This window comes from Lissotriton helveticus, chromosome 1_1 (genome assembly GCF_964261635.1).
Source record: "Lissotriton helveticus chromosome 1_1, aLisHel1.1, whole genome shotgun sequence".
Lineage (NCBI taxonomy): Eukaryota > Metazoa > Chordata > Amphibia > Caudata > Salamandridae > Lissotriton > Lissotriton helveticus.
Genome location: NC_136057.1, coordinates 836,377,141 through 836,396,861, shown reverse-complemented (window position 1 = coordinate 836,396,861; position 19,721 = coordinate 836,377,141). Strand labels below are relative to the sequence as shown.

At 46.3% G+C, this 19,721-nt stretch overlaps 1 protein-coding gene across 1 annotated transcript in view; it reads left to right on the top strand.

Moving 5' to 3' along the window:
* LOC144762956 (tyrosine 3-monooxygenase-like) overlaps positions 1–19,721 on the top strand; it is a 410,220-nt gene that overhangs the window by 127,501 nt on the left and 262,998 nt on the right. The window contains exon 5 of the mRNA XM_078648265.1: positions 458–508. Coding sequence (XP_078504391.1) covers positions 458–508 — 51 coding nt within the window. The remainder of the gene's footprint in view (positions 1–457; positions 509–19,721) is intronic.

Here is a 19,721-nt window from a genome sequence, read left to right as displayed (position 1 = left end):
ATTGGCAGCATGAAAAAATTAATTATGCAGCATACTGCAGCACATTTTGTGATAGTATTACTTCATTATTATGCCAGTTTTACACCTAACACCTTCTTGGCATACGTTGCATGACATTAGTATCAGTTTAACTTTCAAAGTCAGCACTAAGCAACAAAAAGTTGGCCAGTCAACTTTTGAAAGGACCCTTCAGCTAAGCGGGCACACATGTTGCTGCGTTTTTAGTAACTTTTGAACTATTTGAGCTAGAAACACATTATGCAGCAGATGGTAGACTATGTGGAAAATGTGCCAAATCCAAAATGATGTGAAAAACGCCGCAGCTGCACAATTTCAGTGGCCCTGATTAAATGTAACCTGATTATATGCAACATATATGAATATATGTTTGAATTCCAGACACTGGTGTTTGTGTTTTTGAAATATATAATACATTAGCATTAACTTGTTTTTCTAGTGGAAACCCATTACCCAAGGTGGACTACACAGCTGAAGAAATTACAACTTGGTGAGTTTCGATTTGTACATTTTTGTAAAAGTTAATCAAAGTAATATCTACATCACTGATCATTATATAGTTGTATTTTCTGAATAAAATATTGACATTCTTAATAGGCACACTTTCTTCAAATGTAAGCTTGTGGTACATAATGATATAATACTTGGGAGTCTGCAATTCCTGTAATAAAAGTCTGTCTCAATGTCCTTGTTACAGACGAGTTGTGACATGTATAGTCACCTGTAACAATTAAATCATGTAGCTTCTCAAGATTTAAAGTTATTACAATTTAGCTGTGAAGTCATAATAACTACTGCCATGAGTCAAGTTGAAAGGCAGTGTTAGAAATGGGATCCCTGGCTGGCCAGGGCTTGCGCCAAAGTCACTCAGAGACTACCACTTCCACGTCAGGGCAAGGGAGTTACACGCCAAGATAACCGCTGCTCACCCCCTTGGTAACGTAGCACGAGCAGTAAGGCTAAACTCGGAGGCAATGTGAGTTAAATGTTTGCGCGCGCACCCCCAGCAACAACATCCAAGGCCCACCACAAAGGAAACTCCACACAAGGTTTATATATAAAAATAGCCTTTGTATTACACCAAAACACATTAGATAAAACACACACTTTACAATGTGACAACAGGCATGAGCAGAATTTACAGGGGATATGTACAAGACAGGGCCACATGGACCACTGTCAGGAATCAACACTTTTAGAACTTAGCACTTGGTATATCACTTAGAACATAGAATGTAAATTCACTGTAGCACAAATTAGCACACAACCAGTCACTACTGGTAAATGTTAAGTACCACCTACGCAACCCTAACCACTTTAGGAAAAGGTCACGCAGGGAACCAGGACCTCACTAGCACCACCTGTACTAGGAGAAAAACAACCACCTAAGTATCACCATACATTTTAGGGGTATAAGCATAGGAACATTACACATGATGCATAAACATTCAGAGGTGTGAGGAAGGAAAACACATGATGCTTCAACAACACATTCAGAGGTGTAAGAACAAGGCACATGATGCATAAAAACACATTCAGAGGTGCAGGAAAACACAATTGCGCCAAACTCACATAAGTAACCAGCTGTGACTGTCCCTAGGCCAACTGGCCTTGTTGGGGCTAGGACGCCCTATGTCGCAATGTCAGGACAGGCTGCAGGTAGCCAAGAACACCTAAATGTGGCAGCTGCCCACGAAGTGCTGGGCAGCTTTAGAGGATGGGGCCAACGTGGGAGCCTCTCAGGCTCTGAACAACTGGAATGCCCCCCTGAGCCTCGTGGGCTCTTCAGAAATGCAGCCAACGTTGGAGCCTCTCAGGGCTCGAGAACAATGTGGGGGCCTTCGTTGGAGTCCCCCCTCTGGGGACTCGACATGGGCAAAATGGGCAAAGAGCCTCTCGTGGGCTCGGAAGCAATGTGGGGCCCAGGGGAGCCTCTCAGGCTCGTGACTCAAGGTAGGGGTAGGCGGAGTCCCTCTCGGGGGACTCGGTATCACTTGAGGCCTCACGGGCCTCTCCGCACAAGGAGACTCGCTCTGGAGGGGAGAGGCGGGGACCGGCAATGTGCCCCGACGCCCCTCCTCTCCCTCAATGCACTCACCGGGTTTGGCGGCGCCTCTCTCTCCCAGGCGGCGGTAGCGCATGGCGGGGCTCTCCCTCCTCATGGGAGCCCCGCCTTCACAAAGCGCCCGCTTCGCTGTTCACCCGGTCCCCATCTCGGGACCGGGACTCGATGTGGAGCCTTCGTGGCTCCAAGGCACCCCGTCTCCTCTCTCAGCTGGGCAGCCAATCGCAGCGCGGCAGCGGGCGGGACTTCCTTGAAGCAAGCGGAAGTCCCGCCCCGCACCAGGCGCCCGGCCGCCTGACTTCGGGTTTTGCGGCCATTTTCTTTCCCGGGGCCGCGGCGGTGAAACGAAGGGCAGAAAGGAGGGGTGGGCACCCTCGGTATTAAAATAAAACATACCAGCGAGGTGGGCACTTGCAAAGAGGCCTATAAACGGGAGAATAACCGTAAATATAAAAATAAAGTGCACACGAAGCACTCGGGGCACACAAAGGGCAGGAGCGCTTCCCTCAGTGGGAAAACGACAGCGCTCTGCCCAGAAATGGAAAATAAAGTTCTCCCTGGGCGCTAGGGGCACAGAAAGCACCAAGGGCCCCAGGAAATGACCTCCACAGCCAGGAGGGTCCCAGCAACAAGCAGGACATCACAGGGCAAGGCTTCCAGTGCCACAAGGAGTCCATCAGCAAGCCAGGGGCTGGGCAGGGCCCAGAGAGGCAAGCATTCCCCTGGGCCCAAGCAGCAGCATGCCCCTGCTAGATTCTAGTCTGTAAACAAGAACATTTTCATGGGGTCACAGCCCCTCTTTTATACACCTTTTCCCTTTGTCTTCAGGTGCAGGGTGGGGGGAGAACCAGTCGCAGCTGGTTGTGGAGCACTGTGATTACCTCAGCCACCCTTTGCATTCACCAAGCAGGCTAGAGTCATCAGTCGCACCACAGGGGGCGGAGCCAGCATTGTGTGGGAAAAGCCCAGCCCTATTCAAGACCCAGGTGCATTCCTCCCCAGCCATCAGCATGCTAATCTCTCCATTCACCACCAGGGCAGACCCACACAGACTCCGTGAGCCAGGCTCCCCAGCCAGCTTCAGCCAATCACGCGCCAGCATACTCACTGCACAGACAGGCACATGTCTAAAAGTGGCACTTCCATACTAGACACACACACGCCGCATATATCATTTCGCAGCATTCAATCACACGAGTCCGCACATACCAGACTTGAGCCTGTACACCCCACGCATCAGGAACTACCAGGGACACATACATTCCCCATGCATTCCTATGGGAGGGCAGGCCTATCTCACCACATGCACTCAAAGTGCGCACTCACTTTCCACTGGGACACAGTGAAAGTGCGCAGAACCCAAAAATCACCATCACCAGGTCACCATTAAAAGCAAAAAGTTTAGGGGTGAACCTGCCAGAAGGGCCAAGTCCAACACTACCCCCTTCCAGCCAAAACGCGGGGGAGACCAATCACCACCGTGATGGACTTCCCTGCTTGGGGCGATAGAACACGGACGGGGCCCGCAACTGCAGGGACACCCTCCTGTTCTATGCCACGGTGAACCCATGGGATTCCTTCTCAAACCACTGTCTGGACCAACTGGGCTACCCCACTGGTACTCCGGAGCTATCCACGGCCAGGACCAGGCCCTGGGCCACCCAGGTGCCACTGGTCCTTGCCTATTTGCAGAGCGGGGGTAGTAACCCTGGCACATAGTAGCCATTCTCCACTCTTCCTGTCTGCAAGACAGGACTAGACTGCCACTGGTTCTCTGGCCTAGGGTCTACAACCTCAGGCGGACCAGGAGTCTCAGGGAAGGCTCTCCTCCCCCTAACTCTTCTTCTAGGGTTCCTCCACCTCCGACGGGGGGTACACCTAGAATGCCACTCACCCAACCTAGGGTTTAACCCCTCAGGTTGCACGGGGTCAGAGGTGGGCTCTCCCACCCTCTGCACCCCCTTCCAGAGGTCTGCCCTCTCCCAACTGGAGAGGTTCCTCTGGACGAAGAACCGGTCAGGACACTGGTTACAGTAGTCCTACCCTTCAGGTCAGGCTGATCTTGAACCTGGCCTCCCAACCTCTGGTCTAAAACCTTTGTTGGAACAATTGCCTGGCACTCCAGGACTTCTGGGGATTCACACACCATCCCCCTGAGGATAACAAATGACACATATGTTGTGTGCCTGTCTGTCTGGTGCAGATCTCCCGTCCCCTGTTCACCTGACAGTGCGTGAAGATCCCCCAAAACAGAAGTGGCGCCACCCGGGTCCCCCCAAGAAGATCTAGCCCAACTGGCTAGTCCCTGGTCCACTGGTGCATCCACTGGGAAACTCATCCCCCAATCACTCCTCACGCTGGACTCCTGTACCCTCCCTACCGGAGCGGTACTGCCAGACTCTAGAACCACAGGAGCTCTGGTTACAGACACTCCAGGTCCTCTACTCACTAGGAGATCTTCCTCAAATGGACTAACGGGACAGCCTAGGTCCCAACCTGGTGTTCCCTATAGAAACCATCCAAGTCCGGAGGCAGGGCTTCGGGCGTCTGGGGACCCTCGGTCTCCCTCTCACTCCTGCACCACTGAGCCAGGCAGTGAGCCCCTACACCCTCCTCGCTATCCTGGGACCTACCTGGGCTACACTGAGCCTCTTCCACCACGCTGGGCTGGTAGATACCTGAACCACTACTTTTGGAGTCACTCACTAATGACCCTAGAGAACCTCTAGCACTTTCCCAGCACGCTGCTTCCTCTGCAAGCGCCCAAGGACTAAAGTGCTCAGACTTCAACAGGTGTTGGCGCAACTCTGGATAACAAACACTGAGCAACTACTCTTTGAGAAACATATTCACTACTCCGTCTATCTCATCATCCGAGTTAGACCCCAGCCAAACCCACATTGCCTCCCAACAGTCATCCACAAAAAAAAAACAACTCTGGTGAGGTGATTTCCTAAGGTTCCTGAACTTCACCCTGTTCTCCTCCTCTTGGGAACAAGGTACCATACGTTGGGAACTGGGACTGGGACTTCCTGCACTGAAGTCTAGATAGCTGCCACCACTGGACTCAACCCTCCCTGGGGAATCCAGAAAATCGCAATTACGCGCAGGGGATAGTCTACCTTCTAGGGTTATCTTCTCCCTGGACAAGGCCCTCTCAGCCTCTACCCTCTCCTGCGCTAAGACCCTCTCAGTCTCTAGCTGTTGCTTCTTAACCTCCAGCTGCGCCATAGCCTGGGCATGCTCTAACCTGAGCTTCTCTAAGGCCAGCTGGTGCTCCCTTTCTTTCCTCCTATCCTCCCACTCCTCTGGGGACAGGGAAAGGGATGAGACGCTGCCTCCTAATGTAGTTGAGCTTATATAGCGCACAGCTACCCGCAGTGGGTTTCCCGGCGCTTGCTTAGGGAACCCTTCCTGATATTCCCCAGTGAGATAGCAGGGTATCCACAAGGTGAAAGTCAGGCATCCCGCCGCGAGGGGCCGTTGTGGAGATTAAGCAAGCTGTTGCCCAGAGTCGCAGAGTGTGAACCCGTAAGTCGAGGAGGCACCGGGGCGAGAATTATCGAGTCCGTGGAATTTTTAGCCCAAGACCTGCCGGGGTGGGGAATTGAACCCTGGTCCAGGACCGATCTCAGATTCCGGGTCTGCCGCCTCTAACCCCTGAGCCACACTTCTCCACACTGGACCCAGCAAGGGACTCCCTACCTATTGGGTCTTCACTCTCTACTGGCGTCCAGGTACTGACATCTTCTCCCTCCTCTTCTGAATCTTTAGGGCTCCCTACAGACCCACCACCCTCATGGTGTGAGGCCCAGGCCCTTTCCTCACTGCGCTCAAGATCCCATTGATCCTTTTGCCATCTGACCATGCAGTCCTTAAGTTTGTACCAGCCTGCCTTATCCGCCCCTATGCCTCTCTCTTCACAGAACCTTCTCAGCTACCACACACCTTATGTGGCTAGATCATTGAAATCAAAAACAGGCTCCATCTTGGCAGGACGTTACAGAGACAAGATTACACAGGGAACCTAGGGGTCTGAGCTTAACACAGGAGTACACAGTTCACAAAGGATTCAGCAAGCTCTCTATCCCAGAGAACTCACACTCACTTGTCTAGTGCCACACACAATTCATCCACACACAACCCTCCCCTCGGACTGGTAAGGGAGTTTCTAACACCCCTGATTCCTCAACCTGACCACACGTGACACAGGTACCAAACTCTGGGCGCAGGGCGGGGGACAAATGTACTTGACACAATTACACAATGATACCTTCAGGAGAAGAAATATGGAACTTCAAAAAAACATTAATCCCCTAAAATGTGGTCATCTAAAATGCAGAGTTTTGTAGTGCGGCCATTTGCTACTGTGGTACAATGCAAACACAAATCCGGATCCCTTACGCTGCCAGCCAATGTTAGAAATGGGAACCCTGGCTGGCCAGGGCTTGCGCCAAAGTCAGTCAGAGACCACCACTTCCACGTCAGGGCAATGTAAGCTTGTGGTACATAATGATATAATACTTGGGAGTCTGCAATTCCTGTAATAAAAGTCTGTCTCAATGTCCTTGTTACAGACGAGTTGTGACATGTATAGTCACCTGTAACAATTAAATCATGTAGCTTCTCAAGATTTAAAGATATTACAATTTAGCTGTGAAGTTATAATAACTACTGCCATGAGTCAAGTTGAAAGGCAGTGTTAGAAATGGGATCCCTGGCTGGCCAGGGCTTGCGCCAAAGTCAGTCAGAGACTACCACTTCCACGTCAGGGCAAGGGAGTTACACGCCAAGATAACCCCTGCTCACCCCCTTGGTAACGTAGCACGAGCAGTAAGGCTAAACTCGGAGGCAATGTGAGTTAAATGTTTGCGCGCGCACCCCCAGCAACAACATCCAAGGCCCACCACAAAGGAAACTCCACACAAGGTTATATATAAAAATAGCCTTTGTTTTACACCAAAAAACATTAGATAAAACACACACTTTACAATGTGCCAACAGGCACGGGCAGAATTTACAGGGGATATGTACAAGACAGGGCCACATGGACCACTGTCAGGAATCAACACTTTTAGAACTTAGCACTTGGTATATCACTTAGAACATAGAATGTAAATTCACTGTAGCACAAATTAGCACACAACCAGTCACTACTGGTAAATGTTAAGTACCACCTACGCAACCCTAACCACCTTAGGAAAAGGTCACGCAGGGAACCAGGACCTCACTAGCACCACCTGTACTAGGAGAAAAACAACCACCTAAGTATCACCATACATTTTAGGGGTATAAGCATAGGAACATTACACATGATGCATAAACATTCAGAGGTGTAGAGAAGGAAAACACATGATGCATCAACAACACATTCAGAGGTGTAAGAACAAGGCACATGATGCATAAAAACACATTCAGAGGTGCAGGAAAACACAATTGCGCCAAACTCACATAAGTCACCACCTGTGACTGTCCCTAGGCCAACTGGCCTTGTTGGGACTAGGACGCCCTATGTCGCAATGTCAGGACAGGCTGCAGGTAGCCAAGAACACCTAAACGTGGCAGCTGCCCATGAAGTGTTGGGCAGCTGTAGATGATGGGGCCAACGTGGGAGCCTCGCAGGCTCTGAACAACTGGAATGCCCCCCTGAGCCTCGTGAGCTCTTCAGAAATGCAGCCAACGTTGAAGCCTCTCAGGGCTCGAGAACAATGTGGGGGCCTTCGTTGGAGTCCCCCCCCCCCTCTGGGGACTCGACATGGGCAAAATGGCCAAAGATCCTTTCGTGGGCTCGGAAGCAATGTGGGGCCCAGAGGAGCCTCTCGGGCTCGTGACTCAAGGTAGGAGTAGGCGGAGTCCCTCTCGGGGGACTCGGTATCACTTGAGTCCTCACGGGCCTCTCCGCACAAGGAGACTCGCTCTGGAGGGGAGGGGCGGGCACCGGCAATGTGCCCCGACGCTCCTCCTCTCCCTCAATGCACTCACCGGGTCTGGCGGCGCTCGGCGGCGGCTCTCTCTCCCGGGCGGCGGTAGCGCATGTCGGGGCTCTCCCTCCTCATGGGAGCCCCGCTTTGACAAAGCGCCCACTTCGCTGTTCACCCGGTCCCCCATATCGGGACCGGGACTCGATGTGGAGCCTTCATGGCACAAAGGCAGCCCGTCTCCTCTCTCGGCCGGGCAGCCAATCGCAGCGCGGCAGTGGGCGGGACTTCCTGGAAGCACGCGGAAGTCCCGCCCTGCTCCAGGCGCCCGGCCGCCTGACTTCCGGTTTTGCGGCCATTTTACTTCCCGGGGCAGCGGCGGTGAAACGAAGGGCAGAAAGGAGGGGTGGGCACCCTCGGTATTAAAATAAAACATACCAGCGAGGTGGGCACTCGCAAAGGGGCCTATAAACGGGAGAATACCCGTAAATATAAAAATAAAGTGCACACAAAGCACTCGGGGGCACTGAAAGGGCAGGAGCGCTTCCCTCAGAGGGAAAACGACATCGCTCTGCCCAGAAATGGAAAATAAAGCGCTCACAGGGCGCTAGGGGCAGAGAAAGCACCAAGGGCCCCAGGAAATGACCCCCACAGCCAGGAGGGTCCCAGCAACAAGCAGGACATCACAGGGCAAGGCTTCCAGTGCCACAAGGAGTCCATCGGCAAGCCAGGGGCTGGGCCCAGGGAGGCAAGCCTTCCCCTGGGCCCAAGTAGCAGCATGCCCCTGGTAGATTCTAGTCTGCAAACAAGAACATTTTCATGGGGTCACAGCCCCTCTTTTATACACCTTTTCCCTTTGTCTACAGGTGCAGGGTGGGGGGAGAACCAGTCGCAGCTGGTTGTGGAGCACTGTGTTTACCTCAGCCACCCTTTCCATTCACCAAGCAGGCTAGGGTCATCAGTCGCACCACAGGGGGCGGAGCCAGCATTGTGTGGGAAAAGCCCAGCCCTATTCAGGACCCAGGTGCATTCCTCCCCAGCCATCAGCATGCTAATCTCTCCATTCACCACCGGGGTAGACCCACACAGACTCCTGGAGCCAGGCTCCCCAGCCAGCTTCAGCCAATCAAGCCCCAGCATACTCACTGCACAGACAGGCACATGTCTAGAAGTGGCACTTCCATACTAGACACACACACGCCGCATACATCATTTCGCAGCATTCAATCACACGAGTCCGCACATAACAGACTCGAGCCTGTACACCCCACGCATCAGGAACTACCGGGGACACACACATTCCCCATTCATTCCTATGGGAGGGCAGACCTATCTCACCACATGCACTCAAAGTGCGCACGCACTTTCCACTGGGACACAGTGAAAGTGCGCAGAACCCAAAAATCACCATCACCAGGTCACCATTAAAAGCAATAAGTTTAGGGATGAACCTGCCAGAAGGGCCAAGTCCAACAGGCAGGTCCTGGTGCATACTTACAGCTGCATTTTGAATAGTGAAAATGAGAACTGCCTTTTCATTTTTCCGATCTGTTTTCCTGAAATTATATGTTTATTGCAGTATCTTTACTTAATTCCATGATATTAGTCCCTATAGGACAGATGACATATCTCTGCATGTTCCTACATATTCTTAGCTACAGCATTTTTAGCCTGATTTACATTAAACTGATTCTAAATTCTATCAAAGAGTAAGGCACCAAGGTTTTAAGCAGATTATATGAAGGATGGTTTTTTGACCATGAATATAAAAATAAAATACGCTGTACAAAAAGCATATTGCAAAACCCCTTGGAGTCCCATAACCTTACAAAGGAACTCTGCCTTCTGCATTGCTCCTCTATTGGTCATGGTAATCCTTGATGATTTACAATATCCTTATAATGTACAGCACTCTGTACTTTATCCCATATATATGACTCATCAGAAAATATGAACTGATTCAACTAGATGAAATCAATTTGCGTCTTGATATGGAGTATATCATGGAGGTCTTTTTGCACCACCCCTTTTTCTCCACCACTGTGCAAACACGCGGCCTGGTGCACTATTAGTTGGGAGAGGAAGTCTACCTGGAGGCTGGCGGTCCTTATGGGAGAACAACCTCTCCTCTTAGTTCCAGTAAGTTCCACACAGTGGGATTGCTAAGAGGGCTTCGAGGCCACACACCCTTTCTCCACCACTCTTCAAAGGCACCTCCAGGTGCACTACTAATTGGAGAATGAAGTCCTCTTGGATGCTGAGGGGCCTTGGGGTCCCAGAGGAAATCTGGGTACCTTCCACAAGTTGGACACAGCTGGATTCCTGAGAGGTGTTCAGAGGCTCTGCCACCTTTCTCCACCACTCTGCAAATGTGGCAACGCCTTAAAAAACATAGAAATTCACTGAAAAACCAAAGGTTAAAAGGATGTTATAGTTAGGAATTAGCATTTAAAAAACCTTAGAAATGAACGGAAAAAAAGAAAGGTTACAGGGATGTTATAGTTAGCAATGAAATTTAAAAAAACTTTAAAATTGACTGGAAAAAACCAAAGGTTACAGGGACGCTATAGTTATGTTCAAGTTTCAATCGTACAAAACCAGTGCAATTCTGCAAGTATTGTTACCAGAGCTAACTATAACGTAGGCCCTGCAATACACAGCTTAGGCATGGTTAGAGATGTGAATGTCCAAGGACAACCAAAAATAAACAAAATAAAGGAATACATGAGTGAATAAATGAGTTACAGGAGCCACAACACAAAATAAAAAAGTGGTCCTATTGGCTAATCAATTTGTGAGCATGTCAACATATATATATATATCCTGTACACCGTTTGTCTCCTCACGCGCTCGTACAACACAGCAAGCAGACTCCGGACACGGATATATATATATATACATATATAATAATAATAATAATACTGAGCTTATAAAGCGCCTGTTTACACTAGCCAGTGTGTCCCCGCGCTGTGCCGATGAGGAACCCGTCCTGGCCTGTTCGTGTGAGGTGCCCACTCCTGGGCACCCCAAGGTGAAGCCAGGCATCCTAGCGGTAGGGCCGGTGTGGAGATTAAGCAAGCTATTGCCCAGAGTTGCAGAGTGGGACCCATGATTAGACTAGGCACCGAGGCGAGAGAATTATCGGGTCCGAGGACATTGACCCCAAGACCCTGCCGCGACGGGAATTGAACCCTGGTCCGGGCCAGACCTCTGCATCAGAGTCTGCTGCTCTAACCAGTGAGCCACACTTCTCCATATAACGTGGGTTAATGATCTTTGTCTAAAAATCACCAAGAATTTTAATCAAATATATATTTCACTAAGTTACACAATGCAATGTTTAATTAAAGTGATTTTTCTAAAAATGTTTAATAAAGTTTTATTTTAAAAAAAATCAACTTCATTTTAGGCCTGCAAATTGCAACCATAAAACAATCACAAAGAGCCTGGTAGTTGACCTAAAGAGCATAGAACTTCACGTAGGAGTGCTCTAAAAATATATGTTATATGCTCCAGGGATCATGGAATTAATGACTCAGGAGACTTACTAAATGTTTTTAATGTTGCCTGGTGGCAGCTGCACTTCCTGTAGCCCCCCACAACAAAAATGTTTGGTGGGCCCCTTCCTCTTCTAGCTTCACCAACAGCAAGAAAATATTTATTGTAAAAAAGGACTAGGGCATTATGGGCCTGCTTTGCCTGAACAGTGAATGATAAATGGGGAGCTCTTGATGCTGATTTATTAGTCACATTTTAGTGTATTTTTTTGTGGGTGCCCACACGGAACACTCACATCTTTAATTTTGGTTGAGGGTGATTGAGTGTGATTAAGGGAGCCCCAGTACTCCTGTGCCCCAGATGGGTCCCCAGCCCCCAACCATCGTGGGTACCGGTGAGAGTTAGCATTTCTATGTTAATTAGGTGCCTCCGAGCTTACCTGGGGCACAATTGTTGTCAGGGGCCTCAGGGGGAGTCCCTGGGGCCCCATGTCCCAATCTGGCACCCCGGTCAGAACCATTCTTGTGGGAGCCAGCACCTTTGTTTCGCTCTCTCCCGGGAGCAGCATTTTCCAACACCTTCCACCTGAAAGGAGCAAAGTTCTATTTCCTGCCCGGAAGAATGCCCACAGGGAACTTGCGGGAGCCAGCACCTTTCCTTTGCTTATACCTGGGTGAGAGAAGCATTTTTGTAACTGCTTTCACAGGACAGTAGCAAAGTTCTGTTTCCTGTCTGTGAGTGTGGGCAGGGTATGCCTGCACTCTTCTGGGCAGGGCACCATAGTGTCCCGGGGGTGTGTTCTATGGGATACTGCACATTTTCAGGCCCCTGGGAGATGGGGTGTACAGAGCTGATCTTGTGGAGGTGATCTGGATTCTTGAATCCCCTTCCCTTATTAGAGTAATTGACCCCGGGGATGAGGGATGGCATCCCTGGGACCTGAAGAGGCTTGAAGAGGAGGGCTTTGCACCCTTATCCTTTAATCATTTCATTCCCCTCTTGGGGATTGCGTCACTGGGGCCTGAAGAGGTTTAGGGAGAGGAACTGCACACCTCCTCCCCTTATCATTTAATTCGATTCAACTGTATGGGGTAAGCAGTGGCTGAAGATTTGGGGAGGGGGTTTCATGCCTCCCTCCCCTATAAAACCCTTTACACTGCCTTCCTGGGCCCAGCCCTACACCATGTGTTTCATTTTTAAATATTTGTTACTGCAGGTTTGTGAGTCCACCATAAATTTGCTGTAAAATGAAAAATAAAAATATGTTTTTGGCCACAGATTTGTGGGTCCACTGCAAAAACTCTGCAAAATTTTAAAAATATATTTGTTTTTGGCAGATATTTTAGGATCTACCACAAAATTGTGTCACACTTTTAGTTCCAAGGGAGTACTCCTGGCATGACATATATACAGAGTTTGAGACTTAATTTCTCAAAAAATGGAACTCAGATTTACACCAAATTACAAACATCATGTTTTCTGCGCCATGATCTAGCTTTCTGCTAAAAAAATATGTTTAATTCCATTCAGCAGTTTTTGCTTTATGCATTTCAATTTTCCTATGGTAAAATAAAAGGGAGAAAATGCAGTTCGGAACCCTGCTCCCTTTTTCTTGGCCTCTGCATAACAGATCACCCCAAAACGTTCCTGGAAGAAGCTGAGGTGGATAAGACGTTTTTGGGAAAGTTGGGAAAGTTTAGTGAAGGCTTGTCACACAATGCCAATGTTATAAGGAAATAAGAACCCCCCCAAAAAACTCCTATGGAATGCAGACATAAGTAACTACCCAATGGTGACAGCCAAGGGGAAATACATTTTATATGCCATCGCTTTTAAAACAAAGACCTAGAGCAATACCCTTTGGAGTGCTGGGTTATTTTCGTTCAAGATACGTAAATTAAGGAATTGGATCTATATATATATATATATATATATATATATATATATTTCCACCAAAGCGATCCTTCAGCAATAGGAGCGCTCGACAGTGTGTGCTTGCCCCAGGGCTGGATCAAAGCCCGATTTTCAATTATAACCACAAAGATGGGCAGCACAACCGGATACTTCAAGAAGCTTTATTTTTCTTTGTTGTAAAGAAAAATAAAGCTTCTTGAAGTATCCGGTTGTGCTGCCCATCTTTGTGGTTATAATATATATATATATATATATATATATATATGTGTATGTAGATATATATATGATCAAACCATGGTTACAATTGATGTAACCTCATTGTATACATCGATACTCCACAAAGAAGGCTTCACAGCAATCAGCAGCTTCCTGAAAACTACATCTTTGAGCTTTTTGGAGCCCTCTGGGATGATCCTGGACATGTTTAGCCATTGCTTGACCCATAATGTTTTCTTGTTCAATGGGGAGGTGTTTCTCCAAAGGCAAGGCACAGCAATGGGGATGTCATTTGCTCCAACGTATGCAAATTTATTTATGGCAATCTGAGAAGAAGGTATCCTACAGAGCAAATTCAAGTCAAACATCAAATCTTGGATGAGCTATATACTTATATTTAATTTGGGAAGGAGATCAGTCGAGTCTCGAAGAATTCATCCAAAGTCTTGACCAGAATGGCTACAACCTGTCATTAACATCCACCTGTAGCAAGACAAACGTGATTTATTTGAATGTGGAAGTCTTTGAACAAAAACAAAAACTCTGTATGAGAATCCACAGGACACCAACTGCCACAAACAGTATCTTGCATGCAAACAGTGGACATCCACAACATCTCAAGTGGAGCATCCCGTACGGAGAGATGCTCCGTACTAAAAGGAGCTGTTCAGAACCTTCTGACATCAAACACAATCTAGAAGAAACAAGCACTAGATTCATGGCAAGAGGCTATCCCTTGGATGTTGTTGAAGGTGCCAAAAACAGAGTTATGGAGAAACCAGGATCTGAACTACTTTGTGAGAAAGAAGAGTTGGAAAATGAAGATATAACCCGGATCATCCTGGACTTCAATGTGGAAAATAGTTGCGTACAAAACATCATCAGAAAGCACTGGAATATTCTACTACTTGATGATTCCCTAAAGAAAAAACTACCATCGACTCCAAAGATAACGTACAGGAAGACTGCCTCATTAGGAGATTTATTGACACATGGTCACCTGGAATCAAGCAAAAAAGAAAAAGGAACGTGGTTAACAACTCCTGGATTCTGGAAATGTTCCAAGTGTAAAGCTTGTGAATATGGACATAATACTCAAACATATCCACTGTTGAATGGAAAGAGAGAATTGATTACGGCTCACATTACGTGTGAATCAAAATACGTAGTATACGTATTAGAATGCCCTTGTAAGAAAATGTTGGTAGGGAGTACGAGTAACAGAGTCAAATTACGGATCCTACAATACCTTCGAGCCATAAAGAATAAGGATCTAGGAAACCCTATGGCCAAACACTTCTCAGAGGAACATCAGGGAAACACCCAAGGATTGATATAATTTGGTGCCAAAATAATAAAACAGAATGAAGGACAGAACCCTGGATTTAAGAAGAGCAGAGTTGTAATTTATCTTGGCACTGGGAACAGAGAAACCACTTGACCACAATATGGATGCTGAGCTGTATGTTCATCTGTAAAATCTATGAGACTTGCGCACAGTTTCAATTGCTCAAGAAATAAAAATATCCCAAACAGTACAAATACATCAGAATTACGAATTAAAGAGCTAGGGGGATCAACAAACAATAAATGCTCATTAGAAGATTGAAGAATGGTTGTTTAGTCAAAAAGAGAAGACAGCAGGACTCTAAAAAAGATTACTGAAAATATCGGAATAGATGTCCCGAATGATATTCCATGAAATGTAATTATTAATCCCTACTTTTAAGGCATCTTAATATCAACTAGCGAGAGACATATTTAGAAATTGCGAAATTTGCACAACTAGATTGCACATTGCACTGGTCACTTTATCCTTCATGGGAATTAAGAACAACTGGAGAAATGGTCCAAACTTGCACAACATTTTTGTATTATGAATTTGTTAGCACAATATCAAGCTCCAAGATGGAAGAGAAAAAGAACAAATCCATCCATAAGAACTATGAACAATTGGAGACAGATTTTTTGAAATACCAAAATTTGCACAATGTATTTGCACAATGCACCAGTCACTTTAAAAATCTGACTCTAAAAGAGGAATAGAGATATAGAAAAAAGACATTTTGAAATTTTATAAATGGACTTTGGTATTAGATTTGGCATAATATGATTATTTGCACAATGTACATGTCACTTTAAAACTCCAGGGGACGTGATGGAATGTGGAATAAGAACTGGAATAAGTGAAGATATACAATAGCATTTTTTAGTATAAACATGTCATTTTAATAGCTAGTTAATATTTTATATATATTTTAGAAATATATTAGAAATGTTTTTTAAGTTGGGACACATTGGGAATCCTTTTTCTGACAAAATCACATGAGAGAAAACAATATTAAGAGTCTTGCTGCTTGAATATGACTGAGGAGCAGATCCTCCTGTCTACAGTAGAGCCTGGATATGTGATGATTATGGAAACAATGTACTTTACAGTTAGGAGTTTGACTTCATCCTGCTCAAAACTCTTCGCTTTCCCTTTCCTCCCATTTTCTCTTCTTTTTCTCTCCCCAATACCTCTTCCTTGTTATCATTCTTCTCTATCCTAAAACAGTGGATTGAACCAAAACTTTATTGAGTTTTTAAAACATCTAGATCTAGTACTTTACTGGGTATACTTTTGAGAAAATAGAAAACAAGTGAAAATATATTTTAAAGTGAGAAAATGTTTTTAACTATTGTTAAAAATTGGCAAATGTGAAATTGAAAAAAACACTTTAAAAACATAAAGAAAAAGGAAAAATGGCGGCCACTTTTGGGCAAAACATGAAAACATTGTTGCGGGTTAATGGTCTAGTCTATTTTTTAACTAACAGAAATGAGGGATCCATGCACTGAGTCACTTTAAATAGACTGTTTAGACGGTGGGACTCCATGGTTCAGTTGAAGGCAACAGCCGAAACGCGTCGACTGTCCTGTTTGTTTTGCACATGGCGGTTGATGAAATAAATTACCTGAAAAGAAAAAGGCTGTGGACTCCCTCTGTGCTGTGGATACTCTGGTGGGGATCTTGCTGAGTTGTTCTTGAGGATATATATATATGTTGTTTACCATTGCTAGCACACTTGCATTTAAACCGGAACTGCATGGGACCGGTAAGAAACACCGAGGAAGGCCATTGCCGAAACGTTTGTTTGCTGAAATAAAACACTGTATTCTGCTATCTGCCGGAGTACTGTCTTCCTTTCCCTAGCGGATGAGGATTGTGAGCGAGATATATATATATATATACATATATATATATATATATTACCTACTGGCGGTCGCCAGTAGGTATATATAGTTAGGATTTTTTCTCTATGGGATTTTTGAAAATTCTATGTCTAATAACTTTGGCGTTTGTGGACGGAATTGGCTGAAATTTTCAGGAAAATGGCACATTTTGTTTCTGAGCAGCCCCTGAAAATTTTGGGGGGGTTCGTCAAGGGGGGGCCGAGAAAAAAGGGGGGTCCCAAAACGCGTTTTTCCCATGTTAATTTCCATAGGGCGGTTGGCCTCACTTTTAGCCCGAACGGCTGAATGGATTTGCACGAAACTTGGCAAAATTGTAGGGACTGGTAGCCCGATGTGCCTTTTGTAGGTCTCAATATATGTGCTCCAGTGGATTTTGAGAAATTAACGTTTAAAAAAAGATATATATCTGTAACAGCGGACTGGGCAGCGGCCCAGGACGCGTACTTGTCGCGCAACGGAGCTTTGTGAAGCGAAGCTGATTGGTTCTCCGGCGTCTGTCAACATTCCAAACAGTCCGTAGCGGCCGCCATCTTGTCTCTCGGTAGGATCGAGAGACAAGAGGAGGTCAAAACAAAGGGGGAAATAACTATAAGGGGGCATAGTAGATCCTCGCTGACCCCCTAGGTTTGATGTGGAGGTTTTAAAAGGGCCCCGCGGGGCAAAAAAATAAAATAATAATAATAATCGAACGGCTGAATGGATTTGCACGAAACTTGGCAAAATATTAGGGACTGGTAGCCCGATGTGCCTTTGCTAGGTCTCAATATATGTGCTCCAGTGGATTTTAAGAAATTAACGTTCAAAAAAAGATATATATCTGTAACAGCGCTCCGCTTCGCGTAACGGAGGTTTGCGAAGCTGATTGGTCATTCCGTCACTGGGCTATAGTTGGGCTACATCTGGCTGATATTTGGGCTACATTTGTTTTTTTGTGTGTCTGGCGGCCATCTTTGGGCTACATTGGGCTACATTGGGCTACATTTGGGCTCCAACATATATATAGGCCAATGTAGCCCAATATATATTTTTCAAAGTTAATTTTCGTAAAAACCACTGGAGCATATATCTTGAGACATAGCAAAGGCACATCGGGCTACCAGTCCCTACAATTTTGCCAAGTTTCGTGGAAATCCATTCAGCCGTTCGAGCTAAAAGTGAGTCCAACCGCCCTATGGAAATGAAGGAAATGAATGGGTAATTTGTAATTAGCAAATAGCTCATCGCAAACTAGGAATGGTAAAGAATCGCTATTTATTCCTCAAAGTTCGCTATTTAGGAAATGCAAAAAACTTTGATGATACATATGGCGGTTCATCTCTAACAAGATAAGAAGCATAGGGATACATTTATGATGACTGGCGCATCACCAGGGATGTGTTAGTCATTCTGTGCCGCTGTTCCGTCACCTATGGTGTGCTGCATTTACAATGCGGCGCATCATGGGGCAAAAACAGCACAGATGCGTGATGTATCTGTGCCGTAAAGGTGGCGCATTGCTGGAGTTGTATCGCAAGTGTGATGAAGCTCCAGCAAGGGTCGGGGGTGCCCCTGTCGCAGGGTTTCTGTTCTCACACAGAACTGTGGACAGAGGATTGGAACCTCGGCGAATTAGGGTGTCCCAAAACTCACGTTAGTAATCAAAAACTCCTTAGCAAGCTAGGTACAGTGTCACATTGGATATAACAAACTCTCAATGTTTAGACAATCCAGAATATGAACTTATAGTACCTCAGGATACGTGGAACTCATGAACAGTCGGTCGTTATATATTTCTTAGAAACCAGAACATGGAGTTAAGAAGAACACATGTGTATTTGAAATGTTTATTTACTAATGCCGTCTTCACAGGCGTAGTATCTTAGATAATACAATTACACATATTATCAGTAGCAAATTTACCAGCATAGTTACTAGTAAATAAAAAGCGAATGGTGATAGTATGTTAACATGCTGTAAATGAATAAGAGTTAGCAACACTTATAAGCAGCCGCGGGCCGTGGAGGGAGTTACGGTGGGGCAGGGAGGCGGGGAGGGGGAGGGGCAAGGTAGAGAGGGCTCCACCCTGCTTCTCCCCCTCCCCGCCTCCCTGCCTCACCGTAACTCCCTCCACGGCCCGCGGCTGCTTATATCTCACCCTCCCTAATACACATATTATATTATTTGCTAAGAAGGTCTCTTTGTGTTGGTTTAGGGCGTGCCCATACTTTAGTGTCTTAGATTTGAAGGAATCACATCAGCATACACCAGCTCTCTCTTCATGTGAGCCGCATCAACTGTTGTGTATGTGTGTTCGGCAAAGCAATATAAAACCCGCCTCATGCCCAGAATTGGCAGAAGTTGCACTTATGTTATGAGTATGAAGTCGTGGAGATCAGACCTCATAACAATTCTGTATCGTGTTGTTCTTGAAACTTTAGCACTCGCTGTACAGATATAGTTTAACAAGCAAAGCAGATAGTAGAGCAATAACATATTATTCTCATGTAAACCACGATGAACTACTAGGTGGAAAGCTAAAGCAACAACTAAGTGTCGTGTGCAGAAGTTGCAAAAAAGGAAAAATGGCGTTTAAACCGGTAATGAGCCCATGCTAACTTAACACGGTGTAAAGATATCCAGGACCTAGATGACACCTCCCCATGATCCGGAAACGAACTGAATAAGATAATAGAAGTGCCATCTCATGAGAGCAGATTGCAAGTTTATATGTGGACGGTCCGCAAGGTAAAGCATTAAAAACTAGGAAAATTTAATGCTAAAGAAAAATAAAACAGCCAAGTACTTTATCGAGTCTTAAGCCAATAGGCAAGGTAAATAATAAAAACTTGACAAATAAGTCAATGAATTGTCAATGA